The following is an 18,149-nucleotide window of genomic DNA, read 5'->3' as shown; positions in this document are numbered from 1 at the left end:
TTTCACCCCTTCTAGGGGGTGACATTGTGCCAAAAACGTAAAGTTAGGCTAAAAACCTAAACAGTGAACATTATCATGTTTATAAAGAATACACATAAATATCAGTGTAAAGTAGTTCACATAGGGTCGTCCATGTACTAAGTGGACTATTAGGGGCAGGGGGTCGGCCAAAAACAACGCATCATACAAAAAGTATGAACGAAAATAACCCGGAGAGGTCTGAAATAACTAAAAAAGAGTTCGTAGTCAATGCACAGCCTTTATATAGCCAGTAGCGTTTCTAGGGTTTACAAGGGGGAGATATATGAAGGAGTGTATCCTTAGGGGGCATTCCGATTTGATCATTTAACAAAAGTAACCATTACTTCGTTCGAGAACCCGCGGCCGCAGAGCATGTGGCCTATCCCACCCCCTCCCCCCTCCTTAGCACTGGCTGTTTATACACGGTATAATATATTCGTCTTATAATAGAGTGTTTATTCAAAGTATCTGAAATTTCCAAAGAAAAAGTAAAAATTAGTTTAAATTATTTAGCAGACCTATGATGCTGTTTGCTCCAAAATGGATGATGCAATCTAATCTGTCAAAATATTGTGCTCAATAGTAAAGAATGTGAGTGTACTGGTGTATACTGACGTATTTTGGCTGTGTATGTGAAATCTACAAATTAGATCGATCATTATGGCTTGGCACAATCTCACCCCCGTGAAGCTCGAAAAGTACAAAGTTTCGCAAAATATTATTTTCGTAATCAAAATTTATCCAACGCATAATGCCTTTCAATACATTGTAAATGATTAGTTTATATACCTTCAAAATAGCAAGTTGATGTGAGTTCTTGTTTGGGTTGGTTTATGCGGGACATTTTTTACAAGCGTTATTTCCGCGTATTTTTGATCGCGAACTTTGAAACCTTGTTTAGGCTAAATCGTTTGCTAATATTGTCTGTGTTCCATTCTAAGTTATGAAGAAATATGTTATGTTCATCATCATTTTGAATTTATGTCACCAGTTTCTATAGCTATAATAAATTTTCGCAAATAAACATTTTTGGTTTTTGGCACAATCTCACCCCCGTGGCCCAATCTCACCCCGGATGGCGGTACCTTTGAATTTTGTACACAAAACACAAGCCAGAAAATAAGAAGACAAATTTTTTTTCTCTTCTTTTTCGTAGGCTGTTCTTTTGGAAAGCTGAAAAGTTATGAAAGGCCTCTTCAAACTTCTACCAATAAAACAAAAAAAAGTTTGTTCCAATATATTTCTAAAGCAGGATTAGTTCGAAAACAGATACTGATAAGCCTGCAGGTTGCAGGCGAAATGCGTACCTGTCGGAATAAAATTAATAGCGAAATTTAATTGTGAAAATAGTTTCGACTTTCATCATCCATTATAATTGTTAAATTGAGTTGATCGCGCAATTTAAATTGTTTGCTTCTTGTGATCGGCGGTTTGCGGCGAAAATAAATATCAATGTAAATGCCAGTTTGTCCATACGTTTCGAGTTACTTCCGGGCTTTCACTCATAATCTGCGGACCCTGTTTGTTAACGATATTTCCCTCACGGATTTGGCGATAGTCAATAAGCTGCGGTGAACCGTCGCCGTCGTAAGGAAAACAGTTCAGTTCCCACCGGCACACAGAAGAGAGCAACTCAACGTGCGATATGGCTCGAATAGGTCTAAGCCGAAATTATTTTATTTTTTAAAATAAAAAAACTACAACTTCAGAAACGCCTGGGAAACGGGCGAGATCGTGTTGAAAGAAGCTTAAAACAGCATGAACCATCCCGGCTCTAATCTGCTGACGACGACGACGAGGATCGTGCAACCTGCCCCGCAAATTTTCTTGTTCTCTCATAAAGGGCCCGGCTTCGTCGAAACAAATAAATGATGCTGACTTCGTTTTACCTTCACGACTGGTTACATTTGTTGAACAGAACGTTTCAAGCAAGCGTCAGCTGAAGTTGGTGACTGTTGCAAGTGACGACAACTGTAAGTCGGGCACGATTTGTCGATGTTGACTAGATTAAATATTATATGCGTTTTATTGTAGGAAATGTTACTTAAATTCAATTCATTTGCGGTAAAAGTTACTGGTTACTTTACTTTACTTTATCTTAAATTAAGTTTAGCTTGATCTTATTCTATTCGAGAAAACTGTTCTCGTCGACTCAAAGTCGAAGTAATCTCCAACTTCGTTGAATACGCGGAGCCAAGAATCCCACGGGTTATAGTGGCCATAATACGTGCGATGGTGAGGAATGATCAGCATTGACATACCCCGGAGATGTCGCTGAGCTGTGTTAAACGTAATCTGCTCCAGTAATGCAGAACAATCAGTGGTTCCTTTGATTATGTCGAAGACAAACATTCTCTGCTGATAACTATGCCTAACTGACAGAGTTTCCCACTTGAACAACTGGCACCGGTCTAGATAGTTAGGAAGATTATCTGGATCGTTCCATGGAAGATTGCGCAATGCGAATCGCAAAAACTTTTTCTGCACTCGCACTATGGAGTCAGCTAATCCGGGCTCCGGATTCGGGCTCCGGATTCGGGCTCCGGATCCGGGATTGGAGAAGCTTATTCAAGAATGCTTCGTACTAACGAGCAATACAGCGTTTTGAGCGTGTGTACATCGGTAAAATTGAAGGATGGCGACGAATGAGCCCAAGTGCACAAAACGTCTTCGCGGTGATGGTTCCGATATGTTCACTGAATCTCACTTTAGAGTCGATAGACACACCCAGATCGCAGATCGAATTCACCCTTCGTTTCCAGTTAAATCCGGAGTTTCACAAGGCAGCCATCTTGGCCCGTTTCTTTTCCTATTATACATGAATGACGCAAACTTGATCCTGGATTGTTATAAAAAATCTTACGCTGACGACCTGAAACTTTATTACGCCATCAACAAACCAAGTGATGCCCTCTCTCTTCAACAACAACTAGTAGCATTTGCAGCCTGGTGTAAAACAAATCGTATGGTCTTGAATGCTTTGAAATACTGTGTTATTTCCTTTGGGCGCAAACGATCACTAATCCTTCACGACTACATTCTCGATGGTACATCTTTAAAACGTGAGAACACCGTAAAAGATCTTGGCGTACTTCTTGATTCCTCACTGACTTTCAAAGATCATCTCCAAGGCCTCGTCGCAGTTGGGATTCATCCTTAGATTCGGCAAATATTTCCAGGACGTTTACTGCCTCAAAGCTTTATACTGTACTTTAGTGCGTTCAACGCTCGAATATTTGTCGGTCATTTTGGCGCCGCTCTATTAAAATGGGATCATCAAAGTCGAGGCCGTTGTAACATGTGACCATGTCCCATAGTAAATGTAAATTGTTGTAAAAATTGTATTTTGTATTTGCATGTTAGGAGGTAGGAAATAATTGTTAATTTTTAAAATAAAACTCCCTCTCGAGACGCCGCGGTTACCAATGGCTTCATTATACCGACCGAGCGGGAGCAGAGAGATCGCGTAACGCTTGGGAGTTCGGCTGAAGCCCGCAAGAGGGAGTTACCAGCGGAGAGCAACTGGATCGAGGCTTTTTGGGTATTCGGGCAAGCAAGGCGATCGAACGGGCCGTAAAGTCCGCTGCTTGAGTCGGTTTGGAGTGTTACATACGGTTTCCACGTGGCGGTAAAAATGGTTATAGACCCCATCGTCGGAGGATTGAGAAGATTTAATTCGGCCATTCCGTGCCACGATACCCGTCCGTACAAGTGGGAGATTAATGTGCCAGAAAACCGCACCAGAATACGCGGTTTCACCAGTGTCCTGTGAAGTGCTTAAAAAAACCACCCTCCCGTCGTCGATCCCGGTCCGAGCCACCACGGTTTTTACTAGTGTCCGGTGAAGTGCAACAAAAACCACCCTCCCGTCGTCGATCCCGGTCCGAGCCACCACGGTTTTTACTAGTGTCCGGTGAAGTGCCAAAAAAAACCACCCTCCCGTCGTCGATCCCGGTCCGAGCCACCACGGTTTTTACTAGTGTCCGGTGAAGTGCCAATAAAGCTACTCTCCCGTCGTCGACCCCGGTCCGAGCCACCAGGAGCCGCCAAGCGTCCGGGGATAGTTGCTCCGTTTATTGTCGATCAGTTAGGCCGCCCCCTGGGATTTCTGGTAAGTCTGCATGCTCGAGTCTAGCCGTAAGTGAACCCCTTACTTACATTCTGGCGATCCATCGAAACAAATTATCGATCGATTTTTGTCGAGAGTTAATTTTTTTCCTCGGACGTTGGGAGAGTTTCTGTAGGCGCTTGGCGAAATTAAATTCAAAAAAATTAAACTCTCATTGTGTGAAAATCTCATTCTTTTCTTCTTCGACGAGAATTGGCACAATTACTGTGGCACAAGGTGACCTTGATCTTATAAAAGTTAGATTGTGGCGATATATTGTAAGCTCGGATAAGCGATAGGTCCCATAGAACAGTGATACAATTACATGCGGTAGAATAGTCGATCATTGTGTGCTATTGCAGATTCTCTGTGCACAGGTTTTTCGGTTTCTACACCGCACTCGTCATAGAAGGTGCTAGTGGTGTGATATATTGTGCGACTTCCACGCTTGCAGGGTGAGAGTCTAAGGCAAGATGAATATGGATAAAGCTTATCTGGATCACATGTCGGTGGCATCGCTTACCGAAGAGGAGTTATTGTTCGAGCTAGAAATTCGAAATTTACTGAAAGATAGGGAATATAGTCTAAGTGTGAATCGTAGGAAACTTAAAAATGCTCTTCGTGAAGAAACCGAAGGTGCTGAGAAAATTTATGAATATAAACGAAATCCCAATAACGAATTGCTTGTGTGCCGATGCAGACTTGAAAGAGTGTGGCGCGAAATAAAAGCAGATGGTCCTTCCAAGGAAGTGTCTAAATCAGGTTTATTACATTTATACAACCGTTTAAAACTTCTTAAAAGAACTTTTGCATTACATCATACAGCTAATGATGCGCACTGGATTGTTTCCAAAGTCGTGCAGGCTTATACAGCCTATTTTGGTGATGGTGTAACTATCCCTCCTCCGCCTGCATGTACTCCGTCCATTCCTATTGCGATCATTTCAAGTGCTGCGCCAGAGCAATCATTGGATGCAATGACTTTTAGCACAGAGCCGTCGGCAGTAGCAATAGCAGTGAATGATATAGAATCTATTGTTCAAATAAGCAATCTTGCGATTGGGAATACTTCGGTGTGCGAAGCACGTGCAGTTTCTGTTACCAGTACATTGTCATTTCCCTCTTTATCAGAAGGACTTATACAACCTACCTGGTCTACCCCGCGTTACCAAGTTTCGTCTCGTATCCACCACTCACGACACATTCAATTTGATGCTAGGCGAGAGTTAGCAAGCGAGCCAACGAGCGTATCGAACATTAGGTCAGGATTGCAAACCGCTGCGTCAATAGGGTTAGAGAATGAGATAGGTATTTCGCAAAGCATGCATCCGTTAATGAATGATTACAGTGAAGGTCTAATGTTGTTTCCGTCATCGGGCGCGTCGCGTGCAAGGAATAAAGAAAATATTCAGGAGACCTCCTAAAAGTTATCGGAAGTGTTAATTTACCGTTCTGTTTTGGTGGTATGACAAAAGTGGTTGAGACCACTGTGGTCGAAAATCTGCCTGTCAACTGCATCGCAGGCTTGGATTTCTTCCAAACTTTTGAAATACACATAGGAATGGAAGACCTCCAGATATTCCAAATAGGTTCGGATGAGTTACCCGAACATTGCACAACTCCTCTCGTTGAGCTTAGCTCCGAGCAGCGAAATCAAATAGAACAAATAAAAAATCTTTTTAAGCCAGCTATGTCCGGTCAGCTTGAGGTAACCTCGCTGACCCAACACAAAATAGAACTTAAAGATGAGTACAAAAGTACTCCCCCCATCCGAGTGAATCCATTTCCATTTTCGCCTGCCATTCACAAGGCGCTAAACGAAGAGCTCGATCGCTTACTTTCGCTCGGTATAATCGAGGAGTCGGTTTCTGACTGGTCTTTGAATGCCGTCCCGATTAAAAAACCAAACGGGTCGATCCGTTTGTGTCTCGATGCGCGCAAGCTGAATGCCATCACGAAGCGTGATGCATATCCGCAAGCTCATATAGGGCGTATATTGGGTCGTTTGGGGAAAACTCGGTATCTAAGTACCATTGACCTCAAGGATGCCTTTCTTCAAATACCGTTGAGCGAGGAATCGAAACCTCTCACAGCCTTTTGCATTCAGGGACGAGGAATGTTTCAATACACCCGTCTGCCCTTTGGACTTACTAACAGTCCGGCCACGTTGTCGAGACTGATGGACAAGATCCTGGGAGCGGGCGCTCTTGAACCGAAAGTCTTCGTCTATCTGGACGATATCATTGTAGCCAGTGACAGTTTCGAGGAACACCTTCAGCTTCTAAGAGAGGTGGCTAAAAGATTACAGACAGCTAACCTGTCAATAAATATTGACAAGTCCAAATTCTGCAGGTCAGAGGTACCGTTCCTGGGATATCTACTATCTGGCGATGGACTTCGCCCGGACGCATCGAAAGTTCAGGGAATTCTCGATTTTGAAGCCCCAAAAACCGTGCGCCAAGTGCGTAGATTTCTGGGGATGATAAATTATTATCGTCGATTCGTTTCCGATTTCAGCGACATTACTGCCCCTATATCTGACCTTCTTTCGGGGAAACCCAAAGTAATAAAGTGGACTAAGGAAGCAGAGAAAGCTTTTAAAGTGATTAAAGAGCGATTGATTACTGCTCCAATTCTGTCCAATCCCGACTTCGAACAAGAGTTCACGGTACAGACAGACGCAAGTGATCGTGCTGTAGCCGGGGTACTCACCCAGTTCCAAGAGGGGACCGAAAAGGTCATTAGTTTCTTTTCACAAAAATTGAATTCGGCTCAACAGAATTATTCCGCTACGGAGAAAGAAGCGTTGGCAGCCTTATTATCCATCGATAAATTCAGAGGATATATTGAAGGAAGTCACTTCACACTGGTGACTGACGCTTCGGCGTTACAATATATCCGCAACAATAAATGGCGCCCATCATCCCGACTTAGTAGATGGAGCTTAGATCTCCAGCACCTAGACATGACTATCGTGCACCGTCGAGGAGCCGATAATATCGTCCCAGATGCACTCTCACGTAGCATCTGCATGGTGACTGCCAATGTCTCTCTTTCTTCATACGACAATTTGCTTCAGTCAGTCCAAAACGAACCTGAACGGTATTCTGACTTCCGCTTCGAAGATGGACAATTATGGAAATTTGTGCCTGTGGACGAGAAACCGTTCGATGTGAGGTTCGAATGGAAAATGGTCCCTCCTCCAGAAAACCGTAATAAAATTATTCACAACGAACATGAATTATGTTTCCACTTAGGTGCAGAAAAGATTCTCTCGCGGCTTCAGCTGCGGTATTATTGGCCTCACATGGCATCTGATGTCCGAAAGGCCCTCCAAAAATGTGAGGTGTGCAAGGAGTGTAAGCCCACCACGGTACCCACGATCCCAATAATGGGAAAACAAAAACTAGCTGACCATCCCTGGCAGATAATTGCTCTGGATTATGTAGGCCCTTTGCCGAAAAGCCGATCCGGGCACATGTATCTGCTGGTCATTCAAGATCTATTTAGTAAATGGTGTCAACTGCACCTGATGCGCCGGATTGAGGCTGGTAGCCTTTGCAAAACACTCCGAGAAGGTTGGTTTCTTAGAAACTCCATTCCGGAGATTGTGTTGACAGACAACGCCTCAACGTTTCTATCAAAAGATTTTAAAGCATTATTAGCCCAGCACGGGGTGAAACATTGGACTACCTCCAGACATCACAGCCAGGGAAATCCCGTAGAACGACTTAATCGGTCCATAAATGCGGCCATAAGGACTTACTGTCAGAAGGATCAGCGTTGCTGGGACTCCAAAGTCGCTGATATTGAATATGTGTTCAACAACACTATGCACGCTTCCACTGGTTTGACACCATATTTTATGACCAGGTGTCAGGAGATAGCAGTTAACGGGGAAGATCACTTGCGACTTCGTGGAAAGGAGGATTATTCTCCGGAAAGTCGCGAAACCGTACAAAAGCGTATTAGCGGAGAGATTTATGATATAGTGAAAAAGAATTTATTAAAAGCGTATAATGCTAATGTTCATAGGTACAACTTGCGAAAACGAGCGAGACCACAAGAGTTTACAGTGGGTCAACAAATTTATCGACGGAATTTTAAACAATCCAACGCGGGGGAATATTATAATGCGAAGCTAGCACCCATGTACTTGCCATGTCGAGTGTTAGCGAAGCATGGTTCTAGTTCCTACGAACTTGAGGATCTTGGAGGCAAAAACTTAGGCACCTGGCCTGCCGAACACCTCAAACCGTGAGGCGTGGAAGTTGTACTTTATATTATGTACCGGTAATTATCCATTGTTTCGAGCTTTAGTTAACAGAAGCCCAGGCACTGCACACAGATTTTTTTTCTCATCTCACGGCTTAATTACTCTTTCCGGTGCACAGAGAGAGAAAATTGTATGCTGCAAGGGGGATGCTTTTCGACTTTAGGTAGGATGTAGGATTATGGTAGGGAAAACCCTAAAACCGTTTAGGAGTAGGGCAACTTTGCTCCACTATTATGGGTTGGGGACGTATATTTGCCACTCCGGTTGTTTTTGTATATTAAAATTACTTAGCGGTTATAAAGGTAGAAGCCACGATAGATAGACAAACCTGTAGGTGTCTTTTAAAGAAAGACGGATCAGAACACGGTTAGTCTACAATGAAGGACTTGTGTGAAATGTGAAAGTGCCAATTCTTGGGTAAAGTTGTCGGAAGGGATAATTTCCGGTTATAGTTGATTGCCCGCCAAGAAGTTTAACTCTCTCAACACGCCTGATGAGAGCTTGCAGATTTATCAACTACGTTAGATGGGACGAAGATAAATAGTCGACCAGCGCTACTCTGTTATGGACAGAGTTTCGGAAATTCGAATCGCTTCGAGTGAAAACCCAACTAGACTCGCCGTGATGGCCTGCTCCGATCACGAGGGTCACCCCAATGCGTGTACTCGATTCGACGTTCCTTTTAAATAATCAAATAAATTTGTTGAATATTGTTAGTTTGTTGTAGTTAATTTGTTTGTTCTTGTTGAGAAATTGTTATTTGATTTGGTTTAGTTGTTTTGTTTGGTTTAAAAAAAAAATTCATTTCTTCATTTTTTTTATTGTGCTATGGGGGAAATGTAACATGTGACCATGTCCCATAGTAAATGTAAATTGTTGTAAAAATTGTATTTTGTATTTGCATGTTAGGAGGTAGGAAATAATTGTTAATTTTTAAAATAAAACTCCCTCTCGAGACGCCGCGGTTACCAATGGCTTCATTATACCGACCGAGCGGGAGCAGAGAGATCGCGTAACGCTTGGGAGTTCGGCTGAAGCCCGCAAGAGGGAGTTACCAGCGGAGAGCAACTGGATCGAGGCTTTTTGGGTATTCGGGCAAGCAAGGCGATCGAACGGGCCGTAAAGTCCGCTGCTTGAGTCGGTTTGGAGTGTTACATACGGTTTCCACGTGGCGGTAAAAGTGGTTATAGACCCCATCGTCGGTGGATTGAGAAGATTTAATTCGGCCATTCCGTGCCACGATACCCGTCCGTACAAGTGGGAGATTAATGTGCCAGAAAACCGCACCAGAATACGCGGTTTCACCAGTGTCCTGTGAAGTGCTTAAAAAAACCACCCTCCCGTCGTCGATCCCGGTCCGAGCCACCACGGTTTTTACTAGTGTCCGGTGAAGTGCAACAAAAACCACCCTCCCGTCGTCGATCCCGGTCCGAGCCACCACGGTTTTTACTAGTGTCCGGTGAAGTGCCAAAAAAAACCACCCTCCCGTCGTCGATCCCGGTCCGAGCCACCACGGTTTTTACTAGTGTCCGGTGAAGTGCCAATAAAGCTACTCTCCCGTCGTCGACCCCGGTCCGAGCCACCAGGAGCCGCCAAGCGTCCGGGGATAGTTGCTCCGTTTATTGTCGATCAGTTAGGCCGCCCCCTGGGATTTCTGGTAAGTCTGCATGCTCGAGTCTAGCCGTAAGTGAACCCCTTACTTACACCGTCCAAAACAAATTTGCACGTTATGCACTACGACACCTGCCATGGAACGACCGGAATAACCTACCTCGTTATGCTGATCGCTGCAAGTTAATCCGCCTTGACTCACTCAGCGTTAGGAGAGCTGTCGCCAAGGCTTGTTTCATCAGCGGCTTACTGACGTCCTACATTGACTGCCCTGAACTTCTCGGTCTCTTGGACGTGAACATCCGCAGACGTGCTCTTCGTTCCTATATGTTCTTCGATATAGGGAGATCCAGGACAAACTATGGGATGCATGAGCCAATAAAAAATATGTGTCGTGTATTTGAAGAACCGTCGTAAGGAAAACAGTTCAGTGCTTCGATTTTAATTTGTGTAGACGTGTTATTAAAAATAATTTTGTAAGAGCGTTATCGCTGAGATGTTATAAATGATTGTATTATCTGTATGTTAATTTAAGTGGAGTCATTGGGATTATTTTTAACCTGTTGACCTGTTGTATAAATAAATAAGTAACCCTATCGAGGATCTTTACCTAGCGAATATCGGTGGTGCACTGAATTGCAACCATGAGTGAAAGATATTGTTTTACTTTTTTTTTGCTATTGACGCGTAATCCGTTGTTACCGCACCAGATTAGCGCAGCTTCCAAATCCATCTGCAGAACCTCGTAATCGTTGTTGGATGATACGACGCGAAAGATCTTCAGATCGTCAGCAAAGGATAATTTTGAAGTGAAGCGGTGTTGCATTAGTTGACCGAAGCTTCGAGTGACGATTTGCAATTGAAGGTGACTGGGAGAGTGTTTGGGGGTCCGTCGCCACACCCATGCAATAATAGCACGCTATTTGTTCAAGTGGAATATTGAACTTTCTTCCGCGGTTAGATATTGATTTACTAAGTCTCACGAGATTTGAATTCGATATAATACCTTTTTTGGGCCAGTAAAGCACCATCTATCTGCTCGATCTGCAAACAGCCTGCCTCGTGTAATTTGCTCTTATTACTCTATGAAAGAGAAAAGCTGAAGCAGATGTGGTCAAGGCCAAAATAAGCCCCGATAACATATAAGAAATGAAGATGTATGTACCCAATAAACATTTACTTAAAACTGTTTATTGGGCATAGCAAAGTGGGAAAATTTTAATTGAAAAAATTTAGGTATTAAAATCGAGGCAACTTGTGCCAAACCAAAAATTGAAGTGAGCTATAAGTCTCTATGTGCCATTTTTCTACTGAAAAAGTCCTATTTTAGAGAAAGATACTGCGGTAATAAACTGTAATTACTCGCTACTGAATGTAATCCTACAGTAAATCATTGCGCTGTACGTTATATGGCGCATATGTACTATCCTCTAGAAATTTTTTTCAAGAGTTTAAAACGAACGGATCATACTCTATGGAGTGGTGATAGTGATTGGTGTAAGTTCGCAATGAATTCTACAGTTGTTCAGGCTTTGAGTGTACAAGATATAAGTAAATCATTGCAAGGGTTTGGAACTGCTGATTATGCGGTATTTTCGTGTATGTTGGCAGTCTGTCTTATAATCGGAGTTTACTTTGGTTGGAAAGACCATAAAAGATGTCGGCAACAGAAAACATCAAGACGAAACTCAGAAGCCCTAGATTACCTGGTCGGAGGCCGTAAGCTTAAGATTTTTCCGGTCGCAATGTCCTTAGTAGCAAGGTATTATTCCTAAGTAATTTTGTTAAGCAATAACCTGATTTTCGAACATACTTCAACAGCTTCATTTCCGGAATAGCACTGATTGGTGCATCGACAGAAACATATTTGTACGGCATACACTTCGGTTTCATTTTCTTTGGGATAATCATGATGGCCATTAGCATGAATTTTTTGTTCATCCCCATATTCCATGCTTTGGAGATTACGTCTGTTTATGAATATCTTTATCTACGGTTCGACGAAAGAGTTCGTTTGTTAGGATCAATTCTATTTACGATAGCTACGGTAAGTTATGCGTGATCCTGTGGGTACGTAACCAATTTCATAATTAAATGGTATTTCAGTTACTCCATTTGCCTATTGTAATATTCGTACCAGCGCTAGCGTTTAATCAAGGTAAGTCGTTGTAAAACCTGGCTTGAAAAATTGTATGTGGTTTCATTGCTTGTAGTTATACGTAGCGCATGTGAGAAATGGATATGGCAGAACGTAGAAAGGGGAAGTGATCACTAAAAAAACTAAATGTTTTCTTTCGGGAAGAGTAAATGTTAATTTAATGTGACATATCAAAAATAGGATGAACAGAAAATCTTGATCTTAGACTAAAAATATCGACTAAGCGAGGGTGAGAGTCGCAGCTCTCAATCTCTCAATCTCTAGCTGAACGTGTTGTTTAACCAATTACACCACCAGGCCGTCTAACCGAATCACAATTGGCTTCGGTCTGTGGCCCAAATTATGTATATGAGTATATGCCAAATAAAATTTTTAATTCAATATGTACTGCATATGTTGCTACTGAATTTATTCGTTTAAGGGATTTTATGCCATTTTGTATGTGCATTTCTTATGGCGTTTTTTAAGAAAAGATTTAGTCAAAACAAAAACTTGGGTGCTTTGACTATGTTTATTAGTCATATGAGTGTTAGCTTAAAATATACGTATATATTTATCAATCAATGGTGAGAAATCACCAAGCATCTTATAAAATGAAAATATTCAAAACAAGGATGGAAATGTTTGTCTCAGACATCAGACATGGATTATTGACGGTATGATTTTTGGAAGATAATTTGCTACGATGCTCACCAATAATCCGTGAATACTGCCTTCAAGGCCACAATAGTTGTTGGTTTTCCCGTATAGTCGAGAGACTTTATCTCGAGATACGGCACTTGGCCTGAAAAGTCAGGACCTATGTTCGAATCTCGGCTGGGAGAGGCTGTAAAAATAAATTTGAAAGCGAAATGTACCACATAGGCTTTGCTTTTCAAATATTATATAGTACATAGTTCAACAATAATCGCATTCATTACATTTTCATAGTTTCAGGGATTAATGTTCATTTTATAACAACCGTTGTCTGCACAGTGTGCATTTTTTATACAGGAGTTGTAAGTAATCATATGCTCTACACACCATAACTATTCGATAAAAATATATTAAATCTTTGCTTAAAAGGGAGGCATCAAGGCAGTGGTGTGGACAGATGTTCTTCAAACGATTGTCATGGTTGGATCATTGGTGCTTATTATGTGGAAGGGAACTGCAGATATTGGTGGAATCGGAGTCCTAATTGAACGTAATTTGGCTAGCGGTAGAATAGAACCTCCCAAGTAAGCCTTTGTTTAAAATTTATATCTGATTCATAGATTTGTTATAGTTTGAATTTAGATCCTACGGAAAGAATGACTCTCTGGACAATTGTTTTTGGCGGCGGAGTCTTCTGGATAGCAAAGAATTCGATTCACCAGATGATGGTTCAAAGATATTTATCATTACCGACATTCCGAGATGCTCAACGGGCCTTATTCGTATATACGATCTGTATAATATGCCTGTTATCCATGTGTTTCTATAATGGTTTACTAATTTACGCAACGTTCCATGACTGTGATCCATTGACAACAAAACTCGCTCGAGCAAAAGACCAATTACTGCCAATATTGGTGATGAAAGTTCTAGGCGGCTATCCTGGTTTGGCTGGACTGTTTATATCAGGCATTTTCAGCGCTTCACTCAGTTCGCTATCGACAGGTCTAAATTCCCTGGCAGCAATTGTGCTAGAAGACTTTGTCAAACCTCTTCTTAAAAATCGATTGACGGAGCGCCAAACCCGATACTTGATGAGAGGTACTGTATTCGTTTTCGGTGCTATAGCTCTAGTACTCGTAATTGTAGTAGAAAAGCTTGGTACCGTCCTTCAGCTATCCATGAGTCTGGTTCCAATATCACTCGGTCCACTATTAGGAATTTTTCTAACTGGAATGTTGCTGCCTTGGATTAAACCGAAGGTATGTAGAATGGTTGTTTTAATATTTTAATGCTATACCAATTATACTTTTAATTTTGATTCACAGAGCGCTTTAATTGGAGCTGCAACAGGCTTACTAGCAATGGGTTACATCGTCATTAGAGCTCAGATAGCAATTGCTTCTAAAGAAATCATTTATCCTGTTAAACCTGTTTCGACTGAAGGATGTATTTACGACTTCGATAACAGTACTGTACAGGAGGAAAATTCGGCCTCAGTTGAGAAATCTATTCATCATGTATCGTTCCTTTACTATACACTTATTGGAGCTGTCATAACGTCTGTGACTGCCCTTCTATCCATAACATGTATTGGTCAACAGGATATTTCGAAGCTCAACCCACTTCTCATTGCACCGTTTCTTAGAAAATATTTTTATCCTCCAGAAAATTCCAACAAAATTGGTGTAGTTCATTGCTTTGAAGAAGCAGACACGAAGTTGTGATTCTCGTTCAATAAAATTCGGTTATAGAATCGAAACATTGTTTGAGTAAAGTTCAAAGACAGACTTCCCAGATTACCCCAGGCGGCACACTCAACATGCACGCGAGGGCTGTCCGCAATGTTTACCCTGTAGAGATAGGTCGACTTTGCGAGTGTAAATCATGTGAGCCTGAGACCGTGGCTGCTATCACTAGTGAGACAAGGTAAGTAAACCATTGTAATTTACTATGACAAGTTGACGCCAAGCTCCCTCGGCTTGGCTGTAACGGTTGCTCTGTCCGTCGCTGGCGGATGCTAGGTTAGTCTGAGTAAGGCCTTTCCGCCAGTTAGAACCAGCGAAACCAGCGGATACAAGTATAGATATTTTCCTGAACAGGAAAAATTTTCCATATTTTGCGGCACCAATTATTCGTTGAAAAGTACCTATTTTAAGATCTCTCCTCAAAGGTAAATATTTGATACTGCGATAAAAGTTTGACGACGTCTGACATCCGGTGGGTTGAACGTCATATTTCATTCGACAATTTTTTTTATCAAGATTATAAGTGGTTTTTGAATGTGTGTTTTCCTGTATGTGTGAATATAATATACTTGGTATACTTGGTAAACAAAGTTAACATTCTTAATGTGTCCTTAGTTTTCAATTGTTTTGACGTCTTCTTGTTTGTGTAACGTGACGTTGACATAATGTTTAAGTCGATGGTAGGGTGTACATATAATAGAGTTTATTTTTCTAAACGTTATAAATAAAAGTTTCAAATATCAGCAAGTCGTTCATCAATGTTCAGCCAAAAAAACTGTTTAATTCTGTTTAATTTACAAATGAATCACATACATTCACACTGCATAGCATCGGTGTATCTGTATATGATCTGAAAACATACTAAATGGATACATTTTAGATCTTTATACTGATACTGTTTTTGACACCTCCGGTCAGCCATTAAATGGGTAACATTCAGTTTTGAACATTTAATTTTTAAACAAATTTTGACATTTATCAACAGGGTTGTTCATGATAAAAGCAAAAGTTGATAGATGCGTTGTCGGTGAAAAAGGTATATAGTTTATGTTCAAAGGGGATGAATATCACGTCAAAGACTCAGATTTTTGTGAATTTTGCAACGACTGCCGATATCTGAAGTTTGACAGATCGATCCATAAACCGTAATTCTAGACGGTTTTAAAATAAACACTTTCGGGTTAATCGGGATGAATTCTCGATTTATTTATGTACACTTTTACAGGAGGCTTGCCGAAACTTGTGTTAATCAATTTGATCTGGGTCAATAAATGAATTCGCTATTAGTAAGTTCTATGTCAATAAGAGTTGTTGGGGCTAATACTGATGCCTGGATAATGCGCCTACTTTATTTTTTGTCTAGACAAAGTTGATGTCTGACCGGAGAAAAAAATTGGTGAGAGTTGGAAACCTAATCAATGCAATATCGCAAAGAGTCACATCTGTGAGTAAAAAGAGAAATTATCTTCAGCAAAAGTAGCCAACTTGAGATGTAGCCAGCAAAAGTAGCCAGCCTTCGCAGATGACCTTGACATCATTACTAAAACCTTTGCAACGGCAGAGACAATCTGCGCTAGACTAGCAATGGAGGCTAGGAGGAGCTGGGCTGAAAATCAATGTATCGAAAACCAAATAAATGATAGGAAGAGGCTCTGAGGAACTGTTCGCCTTCTACTTCTATTGACGGCGATAAACTTGAAGTTGACGTTATATTTGGGACCTCTAGTAATTACCAACAACAATATTAGTAAGGAGATTCAACGACGCATTCAAGCTGGAAGTCGTGCTTACTTTACCCTACGCAAAACGTTTCGATCGAGGAACACACGCCGCCACACAAAGCTGACGTACAAAACGCTAATCAGGATAAATCCATCAAAGACATCTACAGTTCCGTTCACTTTGAACAGCAAATTAAATATGCAACGAATCTAACTGGATGGAATAGAAGTATAATTATCCACTGAAGTCAATTCCCTCGGCATGGCATGGCATGGCGGACTAGCAGCGCAATGCAAAATTGTCACGTCACTCGCCTCGCAGAATAGGCCCTTATGTCTTGCATTTCTGGTGCCCGTAGACGAAAGAGACATCAACCCAACAGAAGCTAAATGAACAACAAACTTGCTTGTGGTTCAATACTGGGAGTCACGTGAAGCACTTACTTACTTTACTTTAGTGCCGACCGAACGAAATATGATCTTCCAGTACTGTCGGTCTTGGGCTGCCGTTCCCCAATCCTCTCAAACACTAGCTGAACGTGCATTATTCTCGACAGAGCACACTCATCGGGCTTCGGAGTATATTAGCTCTTCCTGGTTCTACTGAAAATATTTGTGGCATTCAGACCACGTGCCTAGCCCACCGCAGCCTGCCACATTGTACTACCTTCACTATATCAGTATATTCGTAATCTTGATACAGCTCTTGGTTTATTCATCTACGCCACACTCCATTTTCCCTTTTGCCACCAAATATAGATCGCAGAATTTTACGTTCGAAAATCCCAGGCACTTGTCGATCAGCTTGTAACTAGCGGGTAGAGGACACACACAGTAATGCGGGGACTCCCCTCTTCACTGCCTCAGGGTCGGCATACGCTCTTGGCTACCGGACAAGAAAACACTTGGAATCGATCTCAAGCAAACTCCCTTTTATTCTTCTCTGTCGACATTTTATTCAACCCACTTTCTTACTGTCTATCTCCCACCTTTTAGCTTTCTATCTTTCACTTCGGGCCCCCTTTCCGTTCGCATTCGCCTACTTCCGTTTCGCACCTTCCGGACACCACCGCCGCTTTCCCTTCTGGATATGGGGAGGATACGTTTGGACGTCGATCACCGTCCCTGATGCCAACGTGTTCACACCTACGGCCGGTATTGTAGCGACCGGGCCACCGGATCGGGTTGATCCTCAGTATACGAGGTATACAATAGTAGCCAATGAGGTCCTGTGAGCACAATGGGGGGAAATAGAAAATGGAGGGTGGCCGTCAGTTGGAAGCTTTTTTCCGCTTACATCCGGCTTAACATTTTACCTGAACGACCAGTATATCCGGCAGGATCCCCTTCTCCACTCTTTCGCCTTTCACCTTTCAGCTTTAACTCTACTCTTTATTTAGCCAATATTTGTGGCTCTACTGCTTCCTTTTATGTTGGTTTGCAGTCTTTAATCTTGGCGACCTTTCGCTTTCAGGTTAGCCGGATTATTGGATCGTTCAGGATGGCGGATAACATTTCGCGCTCTCCAACTGCGCTCCAATTAATTCCTCTCCATTTTCCGTCGTTTACACCGCTTTTCTTCGGCCGTCTGTTGTCACGCATGGGTCCTCTGGCGGTGGGTAGAAGTACTGCGGTTGCTTCTCGTCGTGTCATTTGTGGGATTTGTTAGAGGCAATACCTGTGACCAATAGCAACTATTTTCTTGTCTCTTTTTTTTCATTCTTGGGTTGCCATACGTTCACTGGTTACAAGCTTTCTTTAGCGTTCATGGTTCAATTCCGTAAAGGGCCACCGACCGGCAGAATGTTCTGTAATGCACCAGTTTTGTGTGAATTTGCATATTACGGGACTACAGCTGGCTATGTTATCC

The 18,149-nt window shown here is 42.1% G+C and overlaps 1 protein-coding gene across 1 annotated transcript; it reads left to right on the top strand.

Annotated features, from left to right (window-relative positions):
- Positions 1-11,524: 11,524 nt before the first annotated feature.
- On the top strand, positions 11,525-14,537 carry LOC128743848 (sodium-coupled monocarboxylate transporter 1-like). The gene is made up of 7 exons (XM_053840530.1): positions 11,525-11,778; positions 11,838-12,063; positions 12,123-12,174; positions 13,105-13,172; positions 13,240-13,394; positions 13,442-14,072; positions 14,139-14,537. Exons 1-7 carry the CDS (start codon positions 11,525-11,527, stop codon positions 14,535-14,537), a joined length of 1,785 nt encoding a protein of 594 aa, XP_053696505.1.
- The last annotated feature ends 3,612 nt before the right edge of the window (positions 14,538-18,149 follow it).

This window comes from Sabethes cyaneus, chromosome 3 (assembly GCF_943734655.1).
Source record: "Sabethes cyaneus chromosome 3, idSabCyanKW18_F2, whole genome shotgun sequence".
NCBI lineage: Eukaryota > Metazoa > Arthropoda > Insecta > Diptera > Culicidae > Sabethes > Sabethes cyaneus.
This window is presented reverse-complemented; position numbering and strand designations above follow the sequence as displayed.